Source organism: Neolamprologus brichardi, chromosome 7 (assembly GCF_056152115.1).
Source record: "Neolamprologus brichardi isolate AB-2024 chromosome 7, ASM5615211v1, whole genome shotgun sequence".
Taxonomy (NCBI): Eukaryota; Metazoa; Chordata; class Actinopteri; order Cichliformes; family Cichlidae; genus Neolamprologus; species Neolamprologus brichardi.
Window position 1 is genome coordinate 35,505,983 of NC_142110.1, and position 25,678 is coordinate 35,531,660.

Genomic DNA, 25,678 nt, shown 5'->3' on the forward strand with positions numbered 1-25,678 from the left:
GCCACCCACAAACCTCTAAAGAGTGTTCCTGTCTTTTTAAATTTTTCTTAATAAATGGAGCTCTACTCCAAAATAAACTAACCTCTTTTTACTCTCTTAAGTAACTTGTCTTCACTATGTTCCTATATACAGTGTGGTGCAAAAGTTTGGGCAACCTTATTAATAGTCATTATTTTCCTGTATGAATCGCTGTTACAATGAAAAATGTCAGTTAAATATATCATATAGGAGACACACACATTGATATACACTAAATATTTATTTCATTTCTCTTTTTTTGTGTCGCCAATTTATGCACCTGCTTGATTTAAACACTTATTGCACACTTTCTGTAAACTGCATTTCACTTCTCAAATATCACTGTGTGTGTCTCCTATATGATATATTTGACTATTTTTATTGTGACAACCAGTGATTTGTACAAGAAAATAATTACTTTTCACAATGTTGCCCAAACTTTTGCATCCCACTGTATTAGTATGTTTTGTCATTAGTATAATATGAAATAAATTCTACTTGTGTCAAGTCGGGTGCCAATATTTGCTGTGTAGTAGAACAGAGACATTTTGTCATTATAAATGTTTATTTGAAAAAATATAAATTCATTAACAAAAACATTTATCATAAATATATGAAATTTAACTATTTACAGAGAGACAGGAATAAAAAGGACCCAGCTTGGAGTGGAAGAGCCTCAGGGAGAAGGAGGAGAAAAATAAGAACATTGTTTCTGCCCTGGAGAGCTGCTGCCTCATCAGAAAACTACTGATCATTAGGGTCCAATGTTTCCAAATTTAACACAGCTGTGCTGTTTTCAAAAACTAATTTATAAATTTGAAATTTCACGAATTCTCGTGTCTGAGGCGGCATGCTCTCCAGAGCAGGAACAAGGCCGAGGAGGAAATGTTCTGTTGGAGACGGGCGTGGCCTCTTTAGGGACTCCAGGATGGCCAGCTCCACCGCCGATGGACCGTCCTGGGACCCGTCCCTCGCCCGCCTTCGAGCTGTCCTCCTCTGTGGGCCTGTAAAACACAGCACAAAACAACACAAAGTAATGAGAAGGCTGCTACTAGATTTTCATTTTCAAAATTGAAAAAAACATGATATAAACAGATTGGTTGTAGATATTTAGTAAAGGTGATCACAAGGGAATTCAAGCGAGTAAAAAGCTGTCAGTGCTTGATGTTCATACCTGTGGGTGCAGCAGCAGGAGCTGAGGGACCAGGGACTGGAGAGCCAGGAGAAGAGACAGGGGAGGACTCTGCTGCATGATTACTTGACTCTATGAAGACAATATTAAATGTTAACAGGTTGAAGACAATAGTCATAGAGAATATTATATTATTATATACTTATATATACTTATTATTATATACAGTGGTCTCTCATTTATTGCAGCACATGAACAGTAGTCACAGTTCTCACAAGTTGATTCTCAAAGTGAAAACCTTTGTCGATTTTAAAACGTAAAAGTATTATGCCGCGCTTTTTCTCCGTCTGCGGCGCCACTTTTGTGCGCCTTTTTTGCTCCCGGTGCAGGTGTGTATTTCCGAATGAGGGTCATAGTTATGAGTGTTTTTGTGCTGTTTTTTTCTATTGGACGTGATGGTTATCAAAACCAAACATGATAAGTTTGGCAAGCGCAGGAGACACGACACGGAGGAGATTTGTCATTTGGGCTGCAGAATGCAATGCGCATTGTTGAAAGCTGTATGGTGCAATAAAAAAAATCAACGAAAAGGCGAGGCAGTGACGGATGAACAGCGGGACTACTGTATACTGTTTATTAATAAACAAAATATGTTCCTGTATGACAACACGCATAAATTAACTGCCTACATTAACTCAATGTAAACATACCTTCTGACTGACACTCCCCTGCTGCCTCTTCGGGCTGTCCCTGGTCCTCGGGGGAGAAGTTCTCCACGGTCCGCACCATATTTCCGCTAGTCTCCCGCGGGGTGAGGAAGGGGTCCAGAAACCCCATGACCGCGAAGAACTTCCATTTTCTCCCCGATCCTGCTGCAGACCCACTCCTCTTCTCCTTCTCTGCCTTCTTCTCCTTATTGTAAGTGTCCCTGAGGCTCTTCCACTTTCTCCTGCAGATGTCCTCTGAATAAACGCATTATCTTGTTAGCGGAAAGGTATTTGTACATCAGTGGGAAAATAGCGGGACAGTAGGCGGGCTTGCTAGCTTTTGCGCGGGTTCATCGGGTCAGTCTGAAAATTAAAAAGAAGGAATGAACTTACCAGGTTGCCCGATCTCCTCACTTATGTGTCTCCAAGCTAGGTCCTTTTTATTCCTGTCTCGGTAAAAGTAGTAGCTAGCATCGTATAGCTCCGGGTGATTAGCCACGGCACTGATAAGCTTTTCCTCCATACTGAATGAAGAATGAAGGGCTTTGGCTGGATCTGCCCCTTTGACCTAGGTCAGAGCCACGTCACCAGGCTCCTGATTGGTTGTCGCGGCGCGATTTGACGCTGGAGTTCAGATTTTTCCAACTCGAGCGGTAGACGCGAAACGCGCGTATGCACAAAATGCAACACAAAAACTCACGCGCGTGGTTTTATTCGCGAGTCAAACGCGCCAGACGCGCTACACTGACGCGCGTTTCACGCGTTTTGGCGTTTTCGCGACGCAAATCTGCTTCCGAATTTTCGCGGGACCCACAATCGCGCGTCATCGCGCTTTTCCATTGACTTTACATGTAAACCTGACGCTCTATTCGCGTCCATCGCGTTCGGTGTGAACACACCGTTAAATACACAGACTGATGAGGATGATAATGAGAGACCGGTGAGTACACAGCTGAACATAATCTGGCTAACGGCACGAGACGAGCTAACACAGGAACAAACAGGAAGTGATGAAATAAACTGAACGTGAACAAAACGGAAAGCACTGGGTCACCGACCCAGGAACCCTGACAGTACCCCCCCCTCCAAAGGCCGGCACCCGACGGCCAAAAGAAAGAAAAACCAGAACAGGGCGGGCGGAGGGGGCCCAGGACGGAGGGACGGAGTCCAAAACAGAAACAGTTCAGGTGGGCGGCCACGTGGCCGGCGGCCGAGACGAGACAGTTCAGGTGGGCGGCCGCGAGGCCGGTGGCCGAGACGAGACAGTTCAGGTGGGCGGCCGCGAGGAAAACGGCGGCAGCCGCGAGAAAGGCGGCGGCCGCTGAGCTGGTCCGGTGGGCGGCCGCGAGGAAGGCGGCGGTGGCCGCTGAGCAGGTCCGGTGGGCGGCCGCGCCGGCGATGACGCCCAGAACGGGGCTGGGGCGACGGTGCGGCAGCCGCAGGACCAGGCGAAGCAGAGGCTGGCGACGCGGCAGCCGCCGGACCAGGCGAAGCAGAGGCTGGCGACGAGGCTGAGGCCGGACCAGGCGAAGCTGAAGCTGGCGACGAGGCTGAGGCCGGACCAGGCGAAGCTGAAGCTGGCGACGAGGCTGAGGCCGGACCAGGCGAAGCTGAAGCTGAAGCTGAAGCTGAGTCCGGACCAGGCGAAGCAGAAGCTGAAGCTGAAGCTGGGTCCGGACCAGGCGAAGCAGAAGCTGAAGCTGAGTCCGGACCAGGCGAAGCAGAAGCTGAAGCTGAAGCTGGGTCCGGACCAGGCGAAGCAGAAGCTGGAGCTGAAGCTGGGTCCGGACCAGGCGAAGCAGAAGCTGGAGCTGAAGCTGAGTCCGGACCAGGCGAAGCAGAAGCTGAAGCTGAGGCCGGACCCGGCGAAGCAGAAGCTGAGTCCGGACCAGGCGAAGCAGAAGCTGAAGCTGAGTCCGGACCAGGCGAAGCAGAAGCTGGCGATGAGGCTGAGGCCGGACCCGGCGAAGCTGAAGCTGAGTCTGAGGCTGGCCCAGGCGAAGCAGACGCTGAAGCTGAGTCTGAGGCTGGCCCAGGCGAAGCAGACGCTGAAGCTGAGTCTGAGGCTGGCCCAGGCGAAGCAGACGCTGAGGCTGAGTCTGAGGCTGGCCCAGGTGAAGCAGACGCTGAGGCTGGACCAGGCGACGGCACGGGAGCCGGGGGTGACGGAGCCACAGCTGCAGGGCCAGCGGGCGCGGAGGCCCCTGGCTGGAGACAGGCAGGGCCAGCGGGCGCGGAGGCCCCTGGCTGGAGACAGGCAGGGCCAGCGGGCGCGGAGGCCCCTGGCTGGAGACAGGCCGGGCCAGCGGGCGCGGAGGCCCCTGGCTGGAGACAGGCCGGGCCAGCGGGCGCGGAGGCCCCTGGCTGGAGACAGGCCGGGCCAGCGGGCGCGGAGGCCCCTGGCTGGAGACAGGCCGGGCCAGCGGGCGCGGAGGCCCCTGGCGGGAGAGCGGCCGGGCCAGCGGGCGCGGAGGCCCCTGGCTGGAGAGCAGGAGGGCTCACAGCTGGCTCTGGGTGCTGTGGCTGCAGGTCCGGGGACTGAATCGACTGGACGGGAGGCGACTGGACTGACTGGACTACAGACTGGACAGACTGGAGGACGGGAGGCGACTGGACTACAGGGGACTGGAGGACGGGAGGAGACTGGACTACAGGGGACTGGAGGACGGGAAGAGACTGGACTACAGGGGACTGGAGGACGGGAGGAGACTGGACTACAGGGGACTGGAGTGAAGGCTGAAGAGCAGGTGAGTGAACTGACTGGAGTGGAGGCTGAAGAGCAGGTGAGTGAACTGACTGGAGTGGAGGCTGAAGAGCAGGTGAGTGAACTGACTGGAGTGGAAGCTGAACAGCAGGTGAGTGAACTGACTGGAGTGGGGAAGCTAAGGGATAAACAGAGGTTGGCGATGCTAATGGCTGAGCTAATGACAGAGTTACAGAGGGGGATAAGATTGCGGCCTGGGCTAATAAGGCTGGTGCCTGAGCAGGGGAAACTTCAGCTAGCCTAACCAGGGACAGTGCGAGGGCGTGAAAGGTTGGATCAGGAGGTGGATGAAGAGGTGAAGTAGTAGGTGGGCCGGTTAGCTCTTCCAAGCCTCCAGGGAGGTCAGGCTGGGTTGAGGCTGCCCTCAGCCTGGGCGCTGGGACAGGCACGGGAGGTGGCTGGACACCAGTCACCCCCACCCGGGAAACAAGAGTGGATGTGGAGGTAGACTGCGTCGCAGCTGCCTTCCTCCTGGGAGCTGGCACCGGTGTGGGTGTAGGCCGGGTCCTAGACATCTGAGGAGGTGAAATGGCTGAAGAAGAAGGCCAAATCTGGGCTGCCGTGCTGGTGGGGAATGGCTGAGTGACGGGTGTGGAAATGGTGACCGGGTGTGTGCTACTGGCAGGTTTATCAGAGTTCGGTCTGTTTCTTCTGCCACCACGATTTACAGTCTTTGCGGGAGCACAGCAGAAAAACTCTTCCCAGTCTACATCATCCAGGAGGGAATCTCCCCATGAATCGGAGATGAGTCCCTTAGTTAATCTGGGTGAAGTGTCAAATGAGGAGGGTGGAAAACAATTACCGGAACTCACCACCGGGAGTTGTTGACAATAGTCCGTGTTATGGCGGCGTGTGTGCCGCTTTCTCCGGGAAGAGGAAGCGGCTGGGGTGAACAGCTGAGCCTCTGGCACGGTAGCCTCCATTGAGCCGAGGTGGGAGGCGTAGCCGCGGTGTCGTGGCGAAGGTGGAGGTCCGGCGAATGAGGCGGCGGGTGTGTGAACGAGGAGCGGAGCGGCGAGAGAGGGAGCGGCCGAAACGCGGCCTGAAACGTCCGCTCTCCGCGGCAAATGCTCCGGGGCAGGTGAGGCAGCAGGTGGGGGAACGCGGCGTCTCCGAGGCCCGCCCAGAGCCAGGCGAGTCCCCTCGAAGACGTGCTCTCTCTCCGCGAAGAGCCGCTGTTTTCCCCTGACCAACTCTGCCCAACGGTAAAGCGCTGCCACCTGCCGCTCGTTGAGGTCCGAGTCCGCTGGGTCCCAATCGTGTCTTCGTGGCACGGGTCGTGTCATTCTGTCAGGCGTTGTGTGGAGGCGAGGAAGAAGGAACCCAAACGCAGGACTCACAGGTAGGTGAAGACTGGTGGATGTTTATTATAAGGAGTGGAGGAACAGAGGGTGAACGGACACTGACTGGCTGGAACACTGAATGGCTGACTGACTGAGAGAACACGGGGAGGACAACATCACACGAACATCATCAATGACACGACAAAGAACGAATAGAAACAGAAGACTTAAATACACAGACTGATGAGGATGATAATGAGAGACCGGTGAGTACACAGCTGAACATAATCTGGCTAACGGCACGAGACGAGCTAACACAGGAACAAACAGGAAGTGATGAAATAAACTGAACGTGAACAAAACGGAAAGCACTGGGTCACCGACCCAGGAACCCTGACATCAGCTCAAACATCCAACGACATGAATGCTTCAAAAGCATCAACATCAGCTCTTCTCTGACAGCATGGTGGGAGTTCCTGAAGTTGACAGAATCTTCATTAATCCCATGCAAACGTACACCTATCTGGAACAACCCTGACATATTACAAAACAATAATATGATAAACTTTTCAGATTGGAATGGTAAAGGAATCAAATATGTAGAACATATACTAGAAGGAACAGAATTTATTTCATTTGACAGACTAATTACACAATATGGGCTCAACAAGAAAAGATTTTTAGAATATCAACAAATTAAATCCATAATAAACAAGAAATTTAAACCGGGTCAAGTTGAACTACAAACACCACCAAGTGTGGTTCAATTTCTTACTCTTAAAACCCCCAAATTACTATCCAAAATATACAGAATGCTTTCTAAAACAGATGAATCAATATCACTTCCTATTGCAAAATGGGAAGCGGATTTATCAGTTAACTTAGACCAAAACTTCTGGTCTCAGATTTGCTTAAAAACCTTTCATCTAATCAGAAATCCCAGTCTTCAATTAATTCAATACAAAATACTACATAGAGTGCACTATACAGGTCATCGGATGTTCAAGATGGGCTTTGCATCTACCAACAACTGCTCACACTGCCAAACCAATTCACCGGACAATTATATCCACGCTCTTTGGTTCTTTCCACCAGTTCAGAAGTTTTGGCGCGAGATATGTGAAGACTTATCAAAGTGTCTGAAATGTAACATTCCAACTTCCCCCTTAGTGTGTTTGTCGGGCAGCTTAGATAATGTCACTTCAGAAAAGAATATAGCCCATATGGTTTTCACTGCCCTATGCATAGCCAAGAAAACAGTCCTCATGAACTGGAAAAATAAAAACAATCTTAATTCTAACCAATATAGAAATTATCTATTAGATTACATTAGTCTTGATACAGCCTCTGCCACCACATCAGATCAATCGCTCTGGGCTCCTCTGATCAGCTCCATCACCTAGTGGGGGTGGGGGGTCATATTTTGGTCTTGCCTTCACTGTTGTGATTGGTGTGGGGGTAGGGTCAGGCTTAGGGCGTCAGGGGGTTCCCCGGGAGCATCTTCCTTGGGGGGCTCAACCCGGGGTAGCGGTCATGGCCAATTAGGGGCTCTGTTGGCTCTTAGGTGACGGTTTCCTCGTGGCTATGTGCAGCAGGGCTAGGGGAGGGTCTGTGCTGACGGACGGGGGTTACTGACCTGGTAGCCTGGCTGCCCCTGGGTGGGTCCGGGACGGACGTGAGGTTCTGGGGGCGCTCCGGCTCTGGCCTGGGGCCCTGGCCGAGCCTCGGGGGCCTGGGTCCTGGTTGGTGTGTTGCCGGGGTTGTGGGCGGGTGGGTGTATGGGGGCCCAGCCCTGGCGCAGGGTGCCGCCGGTGCGTCGAGCCACCTGGGGGGCTCGACGCACCTCTCTGCAAGAGGGGGAGATACAGGAGAGGTGGAGGAAGATTCTCAACCTATTGTCTTATGTAGTCTGGAAGATGAGTGGATGATGGGGTGGGTGCAGTTTTCTCTGTGGTGGGGTTGGGTGGACTGCCCCGGGCTCTGTGGGGCCGGGCGGCACCGCTGCACTGGGCCCCGGTTCGGATGGGCCTGGGCCCCCCTTCCCTGGCGGGTCGCGGAGTATGGGGGTGCCTACTGGGGTCAGCGGGGGAGCTGGCCCCAGGGAGGGGTCACTTGCCCCTCCCTTCCTTCCCTCCCCATCTCCAGCTGCCTCCCTCTTCCCGCTCCACCACAACCACCCACACATGCAGGGCCTTGGAGTAGGGTTGTGTCACCAGGGTGCAGAGGAGGTAACCCCCCCCCTCTGTCCCCTTCTGGCTGCCTCTGCCTCAATTTTATCCCACAACTTAGACATTCACATTACTCACACTCTCATTACACATACATATAGGATCTTGGGGGTGGGCACGTTACACGGAATCCCAATTACCATCAGGGTGTACACCTCACCCCTGGCGTCGTTGCCCACCTCTCAATTTTAAATACACGTAGACATTGAGGGCTAGCAGGAGGGACTATGTGCTTACCTGCTGCTCTCTGGCAGGTAGCTCCATGCCCTCCTGGGTTTTAAATGCACCTTAGAACACACATACATCAACACTACAATGAGCGGGTGGAGGGAGGTTAGGAGTCTTCTCTCACCCTCGTTCTCTGCGGCCTGCTGGAGCAGGGGGGCTAGGAGGAGGAGTTGGCCGTCCGACTGGGGTCCGGAATGTGGGGCCTCCCTGCTGCTGCGGAGTCGGGGCAGTCTGCTTCTCCCCACCGCAGGAAAAAGGGTAACACAACCTGGGTCTGGGTGCAGTTCCCCCCTCCAGGGGCAAGGGTACCTACACCCGGTTCGTAGAGTACGCTTGGGGAGTGTGATTGTGTGTACAGCGTCTCTTTATGTCTGTCTCCACGTTGGTTGAGTGTGGAGTAAGTGCATATTCAATTCAATTTCAATTCAATTTTATTTATATAGCGCCAAATCACAACAAATGTCGCCTCAAGGCGCTTCATAGATACAGAGAAAAGCCCAACAATCATATGACCCCCTATGAGCAAGCACTTTGGCGACAGTGGGAAGGAAAAACTCCCTTTTAACAGGAAGAAACCTCCGGCAGAACCAGGCTCAGGGAGGGGCGGCCATCTGCTGCGACCGGTTGGGCTGAGAGAAGGAAGACATGCTGTGGAAGAGAGACAGAGATTAATAACAGATATGATTCAATACAGAGAGGTCTATTAACACATAGTGAGTGAGAAAGGTGACTGGAAAGGAAAAACTCAATGCATCATGGGAATCCCCCGGCAGCCTACATCTATTGCAGCATAACTAAGGGAGGATTCAGGGTCACCTGGTCCAGCCCTAACTATATGCTTTAGCAAAAAGGAAAGTTTTAAGCCTAATCTTAAAAGTAGAGATAGTGTCTGTCTCCCGAATCCAAACTGGAAGCTGGTTCCACAGAAGAGGGGCCTGAAAACTGAAGGCTCTCCCTCCCATTCTACTTTTAAATACTCTAGGAACAACAAGTAGGCCTGCAGAGCGGGAGCGAAGTGCTCTAATAGGGTAATATGGTACTACAAGGTCATTAAGATAAGATGGGGCCTGATTATTTAAGACCTTGTATGTGAGGAGCAGGATTTTGAATTCAATTCTGGATTTAACAGGAAGCCAATGAAGGGAAGCCAAAACAGGAGAAATATGCTCTCTCTTTCTAGTCCCTGTCAGTACTCTTGCTGCAGCATTTTGGATTAGCTGAAGGCTTTTCAGTGAGTTTTTTGGACATCCTGATAATAATGAATTGCAGTAGTCCAGCCTGGAAGTAATAAATGCATGAACTAGTTTTTCAGCGTCACTCTGAGACAGGATATTTCTAATTTTAGAGATGTTGCGCAAATGGAAGAACGCAGTCTTACATATTTGTTTAATATGTGCGTTGAAGGACATATCCTGGTCAAAAATGACTCCAAGGTTCCTCACAGTGTTACTGGAAGCCAAGGTAATGCCATCCAGAGTAAGAATCTGGTTAGATACCATATTTCTAAGCTTTTCAGCGCCGAGTACAATGACCTCAGTTTTATCTGAGTTAAGAAGCAGAAAGTTAGTGGCCATCCAAGTCTTTATGTCTTTAAGACATTCCTGCAGTTTAACTAATTGGTGTGTGTTATCTGGCTTCATGGACAGATAGAGCTGGGTGTCATCTGCATAGCAGTGAAAATGTATGCTATGTCTTCTAATGATGCTGCCTAGGGGAAGCATGTATAATGTAAACAGAATTGGTCCTAGCACTGAACCCTGTGGAACTCCATAATTAACCTCAGTGTGTGAAGAGGACTCTCCATTTACATGCACAAATTGGAGTCTATTAGATAGATATGATACAAACCACTGCAGTGCAATACCTGTAATACCTACAGCATGTTCTAATCGCTCTAATAGGATATTATGGTCAACAGTATCGAATGCTGCACTAAGGTCAAGAAGGACAAGCACAGAGATGAGTCCACTGTCAGAGGCCATAAGAAGATCATTTGTAACCTTCACTAAAGCTGTTTCTGTGCTGTGATGAACTCTGAAACCTGACTGAAACTCTTCAAATAAACCATTCCTCTGCAGATGATCTGTTAGCTGTTTAACAACTACTCTTTCAAGGATTTTTGATATGAAAGGAAGGTTGGAGATTGGCCTATAATTAGCTAAGACTGCTGGGTCTAGAGATGGCTTTTTGAGTAAAGGTTTAACTGCAGCCACCTTGAAGGCCTGTGGTACATAGCCGATTATTAGAGATAGGTTGATCATATATAAGATCGAAGAATTAATCAATGGCAGGACTTCTTTGAGCAGTTTTGTAGGAATGGCGTCTAAAAGACACGTTGATGGTTTGGAGGAAGTAATTATTGAAGATAACTCAGAAAGATCGATTGGAGAAAAAGAGTCTAACTTGACATCAATGGAACTAAGAGTAGCTGTAGATAATATTACATCTGTGGGATGATTATTGGTTATTTTTTTCTCTAATGATAAAAATTTTATTTGTGAAGAAGTTCATGAAGTCATCACTAGTTAACGTTAAAGGGATGGTTGGCTCAAAAGAGCTCTGACTTTTTGTCAGCCTGGCTACAGTGCTGAAGAGAAACCTGGGGTTGTTCTTATTTTCTTCAATCAGTGACGAGTAGTAAGCTGTTCTGGCTTTGCGGAGGGCTTTCTTATAAAGCAACAAACTATTTCTCCAGGCTAAATGATGATCCTCTAAATTTGTGACACGCCATTTCCTCTCCAGATTACGAGTCATCTGCTTTAGGGTACGTGTTTGAGAATTATACCACGGGGTCAGGTACTTCTGATTAGAGACCTTAGTTTTCACTGGAGCTACAGTATCCAGAGTCGTACGTAGTGAGGAGGTGAAATTATTAACAAGATAATCGACCTCTGTTGGGGTAGCGTTCAGATAGCTGCTCTGCTCTGTGTTGGTACAGGGAATTGACGATGATAACAGTGGCTGGATTATATTCTTAAACTTAGTTACAGCGCTTTCAGAAAGACATCTACTTTGATAAAGTCCACTCTCCACTGCTGCGTAATCAATTATTGTAAATGTAAATGTTATCAAGAAATGCATGCATATGAGAGCATGAGGGTGGGAATGGATGTTTGTATCTGTGTGTGCCTGTATGTCTGTGTATATATGTCAGGTTGGGTATCAGACGCCACCTCTCTACATCTCAGGCCCTCCAAGGTTTGGAGGCCTATCTCCCCCCACCACTTCCCCTGCCGGGGGCGGACTCCCTCAGACATCAGTGCGTTGGTGGTTCTTTGTGTCCGGGGATGGGCGTCCAGGTACACACCGGCTCACTCCTTGGCGGCTGCTTATCGGGGCCTGGAGCCTGGGGCTCGCTCGGGCCACTTCGGAGGTGGGGTGCCCTCGGCCTCTCGGCCTGGGGCTCGGTCACTCAGGCACAGCTGGCTGCCGGCGGGGCTCACGGGCACGTCACTGCAACCCCCCCTGGCTTCTGCTCCGTGGCTGCTGGGTGACCCCTCATCTGGGACTCTCCTCAGCTCTTTCTGGGACAGTGGCACGGCTGTCCCTCTGTTGGTCTTCCTTGGTCTCTTGTGTTCTGGGGGCCTCTGGATGTCTGGAGTTTTGATCTCCTCCATACCTGCTTCATGCCCTGGAGGACGGGGCAGTGGCCCCCCACACCCTCTAGCAGATCATTACATGAAGGAACCTTTTAAGAAAACAAGCGCGTCCATGCTCACAGGTGTACACACGGGTGATCACACACACAAACTACACCCTTTTTGGCTCCTACCTCAAAGCACACTCTGCTGTCGATCTTACGTGCTGCACAATAATGTTTAATATTTAGTATTTACTGTCATATTCCCATATATCATTGTGATGTTGTTTATTCTATTACTCTCGTTTTCTTCTGCTTGTTTTCTTTTTTCTTTCTCAACAGGTGATCCAGGTGATCGATATATGTATTTTTTTTTTCTGCTTATTCTGTTGGTTTTTGTTTTTTGCCCTTCTCCCCCGTCCCTCTTCTCCACTGTTTTTCTTTCCCTCTTTCTTTCTCCCTTTTCTTTCCCCCAGTCAAGTCTGTCCCATATTCAGCAAGTGAAAATAAAATAAAGAATAAAAGGTGAATCAAATGGACCATTACGGCAAAGCTGGGATGGTCAATTTGGTAAAGAAAATCCGTTGGGCATCTTTGTTCGCCTTTAGACAATAATTCTGATGGCAAAAGAGCCAAACGGGACAGGTTAAAAAAAAAAACAAAAAACAAAAAAAACCCCCAAAGCTTTACTCTTACTCCAGTTAACTTTGGATTATGTAATTCTAATAAAACATTCAATAATTCCTGTTAAAGTAAGGACATCTGACTCTCCTCTTATAGCCACAATAATATCATCTGCATATGCAGAAAGTTGAAAAGCCAAGCCATCTATTCCGGGAGCTTTACTATTTTCCATACTTAAGAATGCCTCCAAGGCAAGAACTATGGCACCAAGACAATGTTCTCTTGCTCTGAAACCTTTGGAAAGTTATTAAGAAACTCTAGACTCATTACAGAATCTTCTCTAAATTCACTGACGCATGTTTTGAAAGATAATCTGCAGCTGTTTTTCATAATTTAATGAGTCAGTCAACTCTTTTGCATTCTCATATCAAATACAGTGAAAAGGGCAATTTTGATTGTGGACAATCATATATTTCTCCTCATCATTACAGAGTTGTCACATGATTTTTTCTAATTTTTAATCAAAAACTTTTTCTAAGTGGACCTTGAGAGGAACTTGTTCAGAAAATGGGGTAGATGGTTGTATTTAAGTTTTTGACCAATGACAGGGCCTCTGTGAGTTTTAAAAGTTCCAAGTTATTCAAAGCCCAACTCAGTGGGGTATTACAGTTTTTCTGAATTGCTAAAACACGTTTCTTGAAACCTCATTTTTCTCTAAACCTTAAACATAAATCCAAAAATCTTAATTACACTCACAAAACCCCAGACCTTTCTGTCAAAATTAAACTATCACCTAAAAACAATGTCCTCACATCATCAATGCAGCAAGTAAAAATATATTTGGGACAGGGCATTCATTAGGCACTACTCAAATAACTGAAGACACAGCACTCAGGGCATGTAGTTAGCAGGAAAAATTGTAAATGTATTGACAAGAGATACCATAATTAGAGTGACATGAAGTGTTGAATGTTGATAACAAATAGATAAATAAATACATTGAAAAAAAAACTAAATGAAAAGCTCATTACTGTAATTGAAAGATTCATTCCAAATCCGCAAGGCTTTGTGTGGGTTCTGTCCTGAGAACTTTATTCACATAACAGGTAATATTTTCCCTTGCCAGGCAATGTGGGAAAAAAAAATTGTGCCAAACCCAGCTTTGACAAGAATCCACAGTTTCATATTCTCCAATATAATTTCAGTGGTGTAGGGCTGAAAGTCATAGACCTTCCACCACCACGCATAGAAAAATTCAATTCAATTTTATTTATTCAGTCAACTCAAAGCAGACCCTACAATAATACATACAGAGAAAAACACAACAGTCATATAACCTCTGTGAGCAAGCAGTTTGGCGACAGTGGGAAGGAAAAATTCCAGCAGAACCAGGCTCAGGGAGGGGCTGGCATCAGTTGCGACCGGTTGGGGTGAGTGAAGGAAGACAGAATAAAAGACATGCTGCGGAAGAGAGCCAGCGATTAATTGCACATATGTTTCAATGCAGAGAGATCTGTTAACACATACTGAGTGAAAAAGGTGACATGTGTCATGGTCTGGGTGAGGGGCTTTTTTTTCCATAGAGTTTCCACTTCTGCCTCCTCTAACCGGTGATGCCACTCTTCCAAGGCCAGCTTACAGTTTTCCTGAATTGCTAAAACACATTTCCTAAAATCTCATCTCTTTGTCTCAAAACACTAAACACAAACTGCAAAATTCAAGCTACACTCAGAAAACCTTAAACTTGTTTTGCAAAACCAAACATTTAACCCAAACTTATGTGAACTTTACTCAAAATTAAGCAGTACTGTCAAAAACCACACAAAACCATCCAATATGCAAACAAAACTTAGCAACGATTACACACTACAGACAAAAATTCAAAACACGGTGGGATAGCGGGAAAATAAGATTTATTCATTCAGTTATTCTTGTAGTCATTCTTGACAAACAAAAAAAGAACTGCAGCAAAAAAAGAAGAAATCATATATCTTTTGTTTTTGTTTGTGAAAGCATATTCAGATCATTTATTCTGCCCCAGCATCACGCCTCTGTGCTGGGTCAGGTCACGGGACTTCATCCCCATCACATGCTATGGTCTCCCTTGCAAGGCAACAAGGAAAGATTCCTTTAGCATATCGTATCCAGCCCTGGCAAGATTCCACTCCTATCTCACCACATGCTCCATTCATTGCTTGAAGTAGATTTTCCTGTGTGTAAGGGATGCGGTCATAGACTTTCCATCTCCAAGCTGAAAAAAAAATCCTCAATAGGGTTCAAAAAGCGAGCGTATGGTGGAAGAAACACATTTATAAAATGCTGCTCATTGTGAAACCAAGCACGTATTCTTGGACCACGGTGAAAGCTCACATTGTCCCAAATGATAACATACATTGGATGCTCTGCCTGCTACCAGGTCACCTGGTTCAGCCCTAACTATATGCTTTAGCAAAAAGGAAAGTTTGAAGCCTAATCTTAAAAGTTGAGATAGTGTCTGTCTCCTGAATCCAAACAGGAAGCTGGTTCCACAGAAGAGGGGCCTGAAAAGTGAAGGCCCTGCCTCCCATTCTAATTTTAAATACTCTAGGAACAAGAAGTAGGCCTGCAGTGCGAGAGTGAAGTGCTCTAATAGGGTGATATGGTACTACAAGGTCATTAAGATAAGATGGTGCTAGGTTATTTAAGACCTTCACTTGAAATGCCTTCACCGCAACATACATGCCATGTCCATGAACTGACAGATTTCCTTGCTGACCTCAAAAACACTATTGAGAACTTTTCCCCCAACTCAGCCAATGGACCTCTGTATGATAAGGAATGTCGGCAAACTCTGAATCTGTTTCCTGCACAAAAGACTGAAATTTACGGTAATTGTTTAAATTACCGTAAATTTCAGTCTTTAGCTAGAATAAAATTGACCTTTTGCGCTACAGTACTCATTACATGCTCCATTTTTAGGACTTTACTACACAGCGTTTGCTGGTGTATGATGCAGTGATATGCTGTTAACTCACCCGTACAGTTCACATCCTGCATCTTTTACTCGAATCCTGCCAAATAGTTCACTTTTTTCACCACACATTGCGGGCGCTCCATCTGTTGTAAGTCCAACAGGTTTGTCCCAGGGCAGACCTGGATATCCTCTAATTTTCTGCTTCTAAATTCAGATAAAACTGAGATTATTCAGCCCTGAACATTTTAGAAATATGGTATCTAACCAGATTCTTACTCTGTATGGCATTACCTTGGCCTCCAGTAACACTGTGAGAAACCTTGAAGTAATTTTTGACCAGGACATGTCCTTCAATGCACATATTAAACAAATATGTAAGACTGCTTTCTTTCATTTGCGCAACATCTCTAAAAATATCCTGTCTCAGCGCGATGCTGGAAAAGTTCATGCATTCATTACATCTAAGCTGGACTACTGTAATTCATTATTATCAGGATGTTCTAAAAACTACCTGAAAAGCCTTCATTTAATCCAAAATGCTGCAGCAAGAGTACTGACAGGGACTAGAAAGAGAGAGCAGATTTCTCCAGTACTGGCTTCTCTTCATTGGCTCCCTGTTAAATCCAGAATTGAATTCAAAATCCTGCTCCTCACATACAAGTCCTTAAATAATCAGGCCCTCATCTTGTCTTAATGACCTTGTAGTACCATATCACCCTATTAGAGCACTTTGCTCTCGCACTGCAGGCTTACTTGTTGCTCCTAAAGTATTTAAAAGTAGAATGGGAGGAAGAGCATTCACTTTTCAGGCCCCTCTTCTGTGGAACCAGTTTGGATTTTGGAGACAGACACTATCTCTACTTTCAAGATTAGGCTTAAAACTTTCCTTTTTGCTAAAGCATATAGTTAAGGCTGGATCAGGTGACCCTGAATCCTCCCTTAGTTATGCTGCTGTAGGTGTAGGCTGCTGGGGGATTCCCATGATGCACTGAGCATTTCTTCTTCAGTCACCTTTCTCACTAACCATGTATTAATAGACCTCTCTGCATTGAATCATATATGTTATTAATCTCTGTCTCTCTTCCACAGCATGTCTTTATCCTGTCTTCCTTCTCTCAGCCCAACCGGTCGCAGAAGATGGCCCGCCCCTCCCTGAGCCTGGTTCAGCCGGAGGTTTCTTCCTGTCAAAAGGGAGTTTTTGCTTCCCACTGTCGCCAAAGTGCTTGCTCATAGGGGGTCATATGATTGTTGGGTTTACATCTGTATGTATTATTGTAGGGTCTACCTTACAATATAAAGTGCTTTGAGGCGAATGTTGTGGTGATTTGCCGCTATATAAATAAAATTGATTTGAACCGAATTTTCTCCACAATAGAAGTGTGTCGTTTGTCTTCAATGATGAGGTATCTGGAGACTGCTGTCTTCAAAAGTGTTTTGTCATGCTCAATGATGTTGTTTGACCACTTTCACTTTTCTGCAGCCATTGGTATAGCTATTTTGATTCCACCCCATGTTTTATAGGCAATCTGAGTTTGGTTAAGTCACCCTAGCACTAGCGGTTTTAACTTAATCCAGATTAATTTAGTACAAGACTCAATAGTCCAGGTGGTAGTAATCACTGATTAGTCTGTGTTTCGGAAAAGGGATTATCAAGAACTGATTAACAATTATAGATTATATAGACGCATCTTTGTTCCCTACAAGAATTATGAGGAAACACTACACAATGTGTTACTCTTCTATCACTCCCAGTTTGAACATTTTGCCCATTTTCTTCTGAACAATTTGCCTGTTGTGTTCGAGTCAGGCTATGAATGCATTATCACCCCAGGCTGCGTTTCAAAATAGCGTTGTATAAGCAAAGTAAAGTCAGGCAGGGGGGAGAACAAATCTGCAAACCGCTGCAAAATTGAGGTCACTTTTTCTTTTGTTAGATTAACAAGTTCAATGCGGCTCCCTATGTGGATGAGAGCAAGTGGTTCAGAAGATGTGGTAGATTGTGGTGCTTGGTCTTTCCCCCAGTGGTAGGACCTCTATGTACATTCTGATTAAGTTATGAAGTTTATGTGAACTTATTAGTCTTATGATTTTACAACTGAAACTTGTGTAGATATAGGACCAAATGGCATCAAATGGTTTTACTGTATAGTACAACATACCCCAAAACTTCAGCCATTACATACTGACAATATGTCTTAAGCTTTGACTTTTACTTCTTCAAGAAGCATGTCTCCTTTCTTAATTTGACTGATCTCACATATGGTGAAATTATATAATGTCATGTCTGAGAGCACCAGTGATTCCAGAAAATAAACGTGACAGTAACTCATTAGATGATCACTTTTAATTAACAACTCTTTCATGCACCTTATTTTCTGAGACTTTCTCTCGCCATGTGGATTTTTCCTTCTTTTATTGCATAATCTTAATTCTCTTCTCCAGAGGCTCTGCCTTTATCTTTTCTTCCCTCCTTTGCCTTTTGCTCCTCATTTTCTCCAGAGGCTCCTGCTGTACTTTTTCTTTTCTCTTTTCTACTTTGGCTTCACTCTTCATCTTCTCCAGAGGCTCTGACTGTATCTTTTCTTCCTTCCTTTGCCTTTTGCTCCTCATCTTTTCCAGAGGCTCCCGCTGTACTTTTTCTTTTCTCTTCCCTTCTTTGCCTTCACTCCTCATCTTCTCCAGAGGCTCTGACTGTATCTTTTCTTCCTTCCTTTGCCTTTTGCCCCTCATCTTCTCCAGAGGCTCCTGCTGTACTTTCTTTTTTCTCTTCCCTTCTTTGGCTTCACTCCTCATCTTCTCCAGAGGCTCTGCCTCTATCTTTTCTTCCTTCCTTTGCCTTTTGCTCCTCATCTTCTCCAGAGGCTCCTGCTGTACTTTTTTCTTTTCTCTTCCCTTCTTTGCCTTCACTCTTCATCTTCTCCAGAGACTCCTCTTGTATCTCTTTCTCTTCCAGTTGTTCTTTATTTTAAGAAAATAATCATTTACTTAGGTTGATTAACTTAACATTGTTCATATTGTGCAATATAATGTTAATATTTACCTGAGGTTATTATTGCTCCAGATGACATTCCACTTTGGTCTTTCTTGTTGTTATCAAAGATCACATCAGAAATAAATAAATACCACTTCACCTTAAAGTTCTTTGAACTTGTGTATTTTAACTACAGCTGCCGGTTTCCAGTTACCAGATCTTGGTATGGTGTCTTCAAAGAGACTTGACTGATGAAAAATGAACCTCTTCAAGTAACTGGTTTGGTGAGTCACCGTCCTTGCTGTGTCTTGGCTTACATAGACCTGCTGCATCTGAAAAACGATGATCGACAAAGAAAAACATGGGTACTTTAACTCATCTAGATGTAATATTCAGATTTGTTATGCCGGAGTGCTCTTACACCAGGAGGGACCTCCACTGCGACCTTGTCCTTCTGCGGGGAAAAAGCCAAACAATTGTTTAAGCATGTTTGTGATCACATGCCTCGGTAGAAGAAAACTTAAAATGTACACACAAAGGCAAACATCTAATTTCAAAACATGCGTATCTTTATTGTAAAAGAAAATCTCATCAAGTGTGATTTACAGTGTGTTGACATTTGTAATCAATTGTTCTTACCATGGGTGTCTTGAGAGTGACTGAATTCAGAGTAACAACTGGAATTTGGTTTTGTAATGGTAATGAGCTCATCGCCGTTTCCCTGTCCTGTACATATAACACACAGAAATGCAAAATATTATAAGGAGAAAAAAAATATAAACCAGTTTCATGTTGGTATTGATGGTTTAAATACATATCAAACTGCAAGGAATGAACTTTAGCCCCCTATTTGTGAGTAAAAGCATTTAGTAATAGTGCACCACTATAAGTGCCTGTGCTGATTTGTTAGCAAATAGTTTTTGGACCGTCCAAGTCCTTAGAACTCACTGCTGGTATTATAGATACACCAGCACGATCATTAGATTTACTGCAGCTTTCTACTCCTCCTCATGACCTCACTAAAAATGGACTGCAGCTAACTCACCTCTTCCTCAAACACATCTTTTCTGAATTGTCTTTGAATTTATCTGGTGGAGGTTTCCCATCATGTTCCATCCTCTTCGAATAAGCTGAGTTCTTCTTCTTCTTCTGGCTCCTCCCTTTAGGGGTCACTACAGTGGATCATCTGCCTCCATCTTATTCTATCCATAGCCGCCTCCTTGTTCATACCAACCCTATCTATATCCTCCATCACTATATCCTTGAACTCCCTCTAAGGGCTTGCTCTTTTCCTCCTGCCTGGCAGCTCCATGTGGAACAATATATTCACTATGCCTCTTCTACATATGTCCAAATCATGTCAGCTTTGCCTCTCTAACTTTGTCTCCAAACCGCTCAACATGAGCTGTCTATCTGATGCACTCATTTCTAATCTTCTCCATTCTGGTCACTCCCAAACAAAATCTTAGCATCTTGAGCTCTGCCATCCCCTGCCTGGCCTTTTGCACTGCTTGTTGCTTTGGATGCTTGACTCCAGGTATTTAAACTCATGTAGCTTCAATACCTTTACTCCTTGCATATTTCATATGAGCTGACCATCTGACGTAAAAGAATACAAAGACATATTTTGTTGAATGCATTGAATCTGACGACAATTTTTACCTTTTCCGTGGCCACTTTGTGAATCATTTGTCCCAAATGTTCTGCTTCATCCTTTGAATCATCTTTAGATTCATCCTGTGTGGGTCTGCTATCATGTGTCCCATCCTCTTCAGATGCTGCCACTATCTGTTTTAAGAGAAGACAACAATATGTTTTGCTGCCTTACTTTCAGTTAATGTATTTTGTTTTGCACTATGCACTGGTGCACCTGAGGGAGATGCACGCCCATGTTGATGTGTGAGCATGGCAAGTTGAAGCAAGAGAAGCCAATTTAATTCAGAGAAAGTTGTTTCTTAAAAGTATCTGTAAAGTGCTCATTTCTGCCTCAAAGCATGGGTCAGCCAGCGAGGTATGTTTGTATGTTATATAGATCATTTTATGTCTTTATTTCACTCGTCTTACTATTTCATTGAATTTTATGTTATGCTTTAGTTTGACGGTGGCGTAGTTTGTCATCAAGGTGAAGCTGTAACAACCCCAAGACCTTACAACTAACATTAAAGCCAACTTCATGCCATCAGCAAAAGAACTCTTTATTGACTTTAAGAAGACGTAGAAGTGATAGTCGAACTCGGACCTGCATGATTCCCGGCCCCCTGGTGGTGACATTGTGCCAATGCACCAAGGACCAAGCTGCTGCAAATGTTAATGGACACACACAAGTTCACAGTTGCTTCTTCATAAAGATGTCCAGAAGCCAGACATTAAAGTTCATGTTTGGAAAGATGACACAAGGAGGGAGAAACAATAAGGAACTGTGTTAAGCCTGACAACAACAGCATCACAAGTTAGCAAGAAGGGAATTAATGCACCCAAGTTCACAATTCATTACTCAAGTCAAGTTAAAAAGAGATTTTGCATCAACAAATAAGTGCATTACAAGAAAAACAAAATGTCAGACACAAATGAGACAGAAATGGAAGTTCCCAGTGCAGAACAAGCTGCAAGGCAAGTGGATGAAACCTCTTTAGAGCAAACAGTGCAAATAGAGCAACGTAGAAGTGAAAGGCCTCGCATGCTCACAGAAAAAGGAAAAGAATTCCATAAAGAAAGGTTACAAGGGTTGCAACATCGCTTTGACAGTATTTATGACAGATGGAAAGCATTGCTCAAAGTGGCAAAAAAATCTGTTATAAAAGGACATCCACCTGACATTTTTGAAGGTCACATGAACGTTGTACAAAGAGAAGCAGCCGAGCTTAATGATATTTATGATGAATACAGAGCAATGGATGGACCACCTCATGATATGCATTCCAAGCTAGACAAATGCACATCAGTGACTACAGTAGTTTTGCAAAAGATCAAATGTCACATTAAAGGAGAAACTCAAGAGGAGATTGTATGGCCTGATGCAGGCTCTATATTTACATCCTCTAGCTCTGTTAGTGTCTCAGTTCATAGTCCATTTAAAGCCAATACAGTTCTCTCTAATGGTTCCTCCTCCAAAAGACAAGAAGCTGCTGCAGAGTATGAAGCCACAAAGGCTGTGCTTCAGATAATGACAGAACAAGAGAAGTACAGAGAAAGAATGCAAATGCTTGAAGAAGAAGACAAACGCATATCCGCAGAGCAAGAAGCTGCTGCAATGTCACAACGTCTCCTAGAGGAAAAGGAGGAAACTGAGCGCAAGTTAGAAAGAGAAAAGGAGAAAGCGGCCGTGATAAAGAGACAACAAGAGGAAAGTGCTGCAAGGAGAAGGTCAGTTGAGGACTTAAGAAGAGAAATTGAAAGGTTGAAAAATCTGAAAGGACTCAAGGCAGCACAGGCAAAACTACAAGTTTATGAGGAAGACTACGTTTCAGTAAAGCAAGAAAGAGTCACTCTAAACCCTGCAAACTTACAGGTAACAGAGTCCAAGAATACTGCTAATCAACCCTTACAACCACGAAGAGAGTTAAATGTCACTTATGAGAGCACAGGTGAGCTTGTAAAGGTTTTGGCAGAAGCTATGTCAGCTAGTAGACTGCCCATTCCAGAGCCCTCGGTATTTAGTGGGGATCCACTTAAGTTTAAGCATGGGAAGGCATCCTTTCAGACTCTAATAGAGAGAAAGAACATTCCCACTGCCGAAAAGATATTTTTTCTTCAGAAGTATGTTGGTGGCTGTGTTAAGGAAGCCTTAGATGGCTATTTTCTGATTGGCTCTGAAGACTCATATGAGGCAGCATGGAATATGCTCAATGAACGTTATGGAGAGCCTTTTGTCATTGCTAAGGGCTTTAGAGACAAGTTACACACCTGGCCAAAGGTCACAGGAAAGGATAGTGCAGAGCTAAGAAAGTTTGTGGACTTTTTACAAAGCTGCCAATCTGCAGTGACTAATAATGAGAATCTGAACATTCTCAATGACGGCATTGAGAATCAAAGACTTGCTGCTAAACTACCAGATTGGTTAAGTAACAGGTGGAACCGAAAGGCTACAGAGTACCAGCTGGAGCACAAAAGATTCCCACGTTTCAGTTACTTTGTAACATTCCTCTCAATGGAGGCAAGTATTGCATGTAATCCCATTACATCATACCAAGCCATAAGACAAAGTGACTTTGACCAACCAAAGACGAAACCGCAACCTACACCCATTCCTAAGAGACAAGATACAGTGAAAATCTTCACAACTAACTCTACTAAAAGAAGCATGGTCTCTTGTGTGTTTTGTAAAAGAGCAGGACACGGCTTACACAAGTGTCGTAGGCCGCGACATGCAACACATGCTGATGACATGCAACACATGCTTAAAACGGCATCCTACATGCCTGCATCAAGAAAGACAAAGACAAGAGACAAACAAAGAACCACCCAAAGAGCAACAAGTAAGTGAACTGAAGGAAGCCCAGCATCAGGTAACACAATCACAAGACACAGTCAATGAGACCACATCTAATAGAGTGACTCACGAAAGTAAAAAGACACAGACATCTGCAATAGTCCCAGTCTACGTATCCACACAAAATGAGCCAAGTAAAGAAGTACTGATCTCCGCTCTGCTGAACACACAGAGTGGATCATCTCCCTCCATCTTATTCTATCCATAGCCGCCTCCTCATTCATACCAACCCTATCTATATCCTCCATCACTATATCCTTGAACTCCCTCTAAGGGCTTGCTCTTTTCCTCCTGCCTGGCACAATTCATTACTCAAGTCAAGTTAAAAAGAGATTTTGCATCAACAAATAAGTGCATTACAAGAAAAACAAAATGTCAGACACAAATGAGACAGAAATGGAAGTTCCCAGTGCAGAACAAGCTGCAAGGCAAGTGGATGAAACCTCTTTAGAGCAAACAGTGCAAATAGAGCAACGTAGAAGTGAAAGGCCTCGCATGCTCACAGAAAAAGGAAAAGAATTCCATAAAGAAAGGTTACAAGGGTTGCAACATCGCTTTGACAGTATTTATGACAGATGGAAAGCATTGCTCAAAGTGGCAAAAAAATCTGTTATAAAAGGACATCCACCTGACACTTTTGAAGGTCACATGAACGTTGTACAAAGAGAAGCAGCCGAGCTAAATGATATTTATGACGAATACAGAGCAATGGATGGACCACCTCATGATATGCGTTCCAAGCTAGACAAATGCACATCAGTGACTACAGTAGTTTTGCAAAAGATCAAATGTCACATTAAAGGAGAAACTTTAATGTGACTCAAGAGGTGAATATATAACAATATATTCACTATGCCTCTTCTACATATGTCCAAATCATGTCAGCTTTGCCTCTCTAACTTTGTCTCCAAACCGCTCAACATGAGCTGTCTCTCTGATGCACTCATTTCTAATCTTCTCCATTCTGGTCACTCCCAAACAAAATCTTAGCATCTTGAGCTCTGCCATCCCCTGCCTGGCTTTTTGCACTGCTTGTTGCTTTGGATGCTTGACTCCAGGTATTTAAACTCATGTAGCTTCAATACCTTTACTCCTTGCATATTTCATATGAGCTGACCATCTGACGTAAAAGAATACAAAGACATATTTTGTTGAACGCATTGAAACTGACGACAATTTTTACCTTTTCCATGGCCACTTTGTGAATCATTTGTCCCAAATGTTCTGCTTCATCCTTTGAATCATCTTTAGATTCATCCTGTGTGGGTCTGCTATCATGTGTCCCATCCTCTTCAGATGCTGCCACTATCTGTTTTAAGAGAAGACAACAATATGTTTTACTGCCTTACTTTCAGTTAATGTATTTTGTTTTGCACTATGCACTGGTGCACCTGAGGGAGATGCACGCCCATGTTGATGTGTGAGCATGGCAAGTTGAAGCAAGAGAAGCCAATTTAATTCAGAGAAAGTTGTTTCTTAAAAGTATCTGTAAAGTGCTCATTTCTGCCTCAAAGCATGGGTCAGCCAGCGAGGTATGTTTGTATGTTATATAGATCATTTTATGTCTTTATTTCACTCGTCTTACTATTTCATTGAAATTTATGTTATGCTATAGTTCGACGGTGGTGTAGTTTGTCATCAAGGTGAAGCTGTAACAACCCCAAGACCTTACAACTAACATTAAAGCCAACTTCATGCCATCAGCAAAAGAACTCTTTATTGACTTTAAGAAGACATAGAAGTGATAATATGTTTGGCTCATTTTTGATGGATTGATTGTGGAAGCACTGAAACTGAGGATGAATCTCACCTCTCTTTGTGGCACAGGGCACCCAGTTTTGTTTTTCTTGGCTATCTTAGGACTCCTTTTACGTTTTTGTTCTTCCTCCTCTTCTGAATAGCTTTCAGATTCATCCTGTGTGGGTTTCCAGTCATCTGTCCCATCATCTTCAGATGAGCTAACAGACTGCTTTTCGAGCAGAAAAATATATATTTTACTCATTGTCCATGGATGTGTGGAAACAAAACACTTACATCTTTAACTGCAGGAGAAGAAACTCTGCTGGATTTTTCTTGCCCACCTTAGGAACCCATTCTCTCGCTTCATCATCCTCCTCCTCTTCTGGATTGTCTTCTTGTGTGAGTTTCTCCACACCTGTCCTATCATTTTTGTAAAAGACCACCATCTGATTTTAGAAAAGTAAAAATGAAAAGGTAAAAGATTAGTAATCAGTGAAAACACTAAAAACAAGTACAAGAACATACATTACATACTTTTCTCTTGCGCAACTGGTATGTCACTTTTTGTAGATGCTCCACCTCCTCTTTCAAATCCTGTTTAGTTTCGTTTATTGTTGCTCCGGCACTACCGGCACCCTCGCCCTGACCTGGGCCCACCATGACAAGTCTTTCTAAAAAAAAATTTAAGCACAATCCCTTAGACACCTTATTATTAACATCATGTCATTAAAGTAGGTAGAGGTATAGATGTGTATTATATACATACTAGACTTAGATCGGCGCACGTTAAGCTGGTGCACGACTACTTCACGGCCAACATCTCTGTTACGTGCCCTCAGTTCGACCAAAAGGGCGTTGATCCTTTTATTTCCAAGTCTGACTTGTGGTGGTGACATGTTTAATATATATTTCGTGAAAGCAACAGCATCCATGAGATAAGCTCTCTGAGTTGTTGGTTTAA

The 25,678-nt window shown here is 44.9% G+C and overlaps 2 protein-coding genes across 2 annotated transcripts; both read right to left on the reverse strand.

Moving 5' to 3' along the window:
* Positions 1 to 564: 564 nt before the first annotated feature.
* LOC148102102 (uncharacterized) lies at positions 565 to 2,725 on the reverse strand. The gene is made up of 4 exons (XM_087844440.1): positions 2,251 to 2,725; positions 1,861 to 2,112; positions 1,193 to 1,282; positions 565 to 1,022 (listed from the first exon to the last, which is right to left on the reverse strand). The coding sequence occupies exons 1-4, from the start codon at positions 2,378 to 2,380 to the stop codon at positions 763 to 765; spliced, it is 732 nt and encodes a 243-aa protein (XP_087700566.1). The 5' UTR covers positions 2,381 to 2,725; the 3' UTR covers positions 565 to 762.
* Positions 2,726 to 18,546: 15,821 nt separating this feature from the next.
* LOC148102103 (uncharacterized) lies at positions 18,547 to 25,377 on the reverse strand. Its single transcript, XM_087844441.1, has 6 exons — positions 25,252 to 25,377; positions 25,059 to 25,163; positions 24,828 to 24,946; positions 24,161 to 24,281; positions 18,705 to 18,820; positions 18,547 to 18,613 (listed from the first exon to the last, which is right to left on the reverse strand). The coding sequence occupies exons 1-6, from the start codon at positions 25,375 to 25,377 to the stop codon at positions 18,547 to 18,549; spliced, it is 654 nt and encodes a 217-aa protein (XP_087700567.1).
* Positions 25,378 to 25,678: the final 301 nt, after the last annotated feature.

Bases quoted from the DNA above. Each gene is read 5' to 3' on its own strand.
- LOC148102102 (XM_087844440.1), bottom strand. From the start codon at position 2,380: ATGGAGGAAAAGCTTATCAGTGCCGTGGCTAATCACCCGGAGCTATAC. The intron at 2,113-2,250 runs GTAAGTTCATTC...GCGTTTATTCAG, and splicing joins TGAGGAGATCGGGCAACCTG to AGGACATCTGCAGGAGAAAG. The intron at 1,283-1,860 runs GTATGTTTACAT...TTGTCTTCATAG, and splicing joins AGGGGAGTGTCAGTCAGAAG to AGTCAAGTAATCATGCAGCA.
- LOC148102103 (XM_087844441.1), bottom strand. From the start codon at position 25,377: ATGGTGGGCCCAGGTCAGGGCGAGGGTGCCGGTAGTGCCGGAGCAACA. The intron at 18,821-24,160 runs GTAAAAATTGTC...ATCGTTTTTCAG, and splicing joins ACAAAGTGGCCATGGAAAAG to ATGCAGCAGGTCTATGTAAG. The intron at 18,614-18,704 runs TGGTAACTGGAA...TGATGTGATCTT, and splicing joins GAAGACACCATACCAAGATC to TGATAACAACAAGAAAGACC.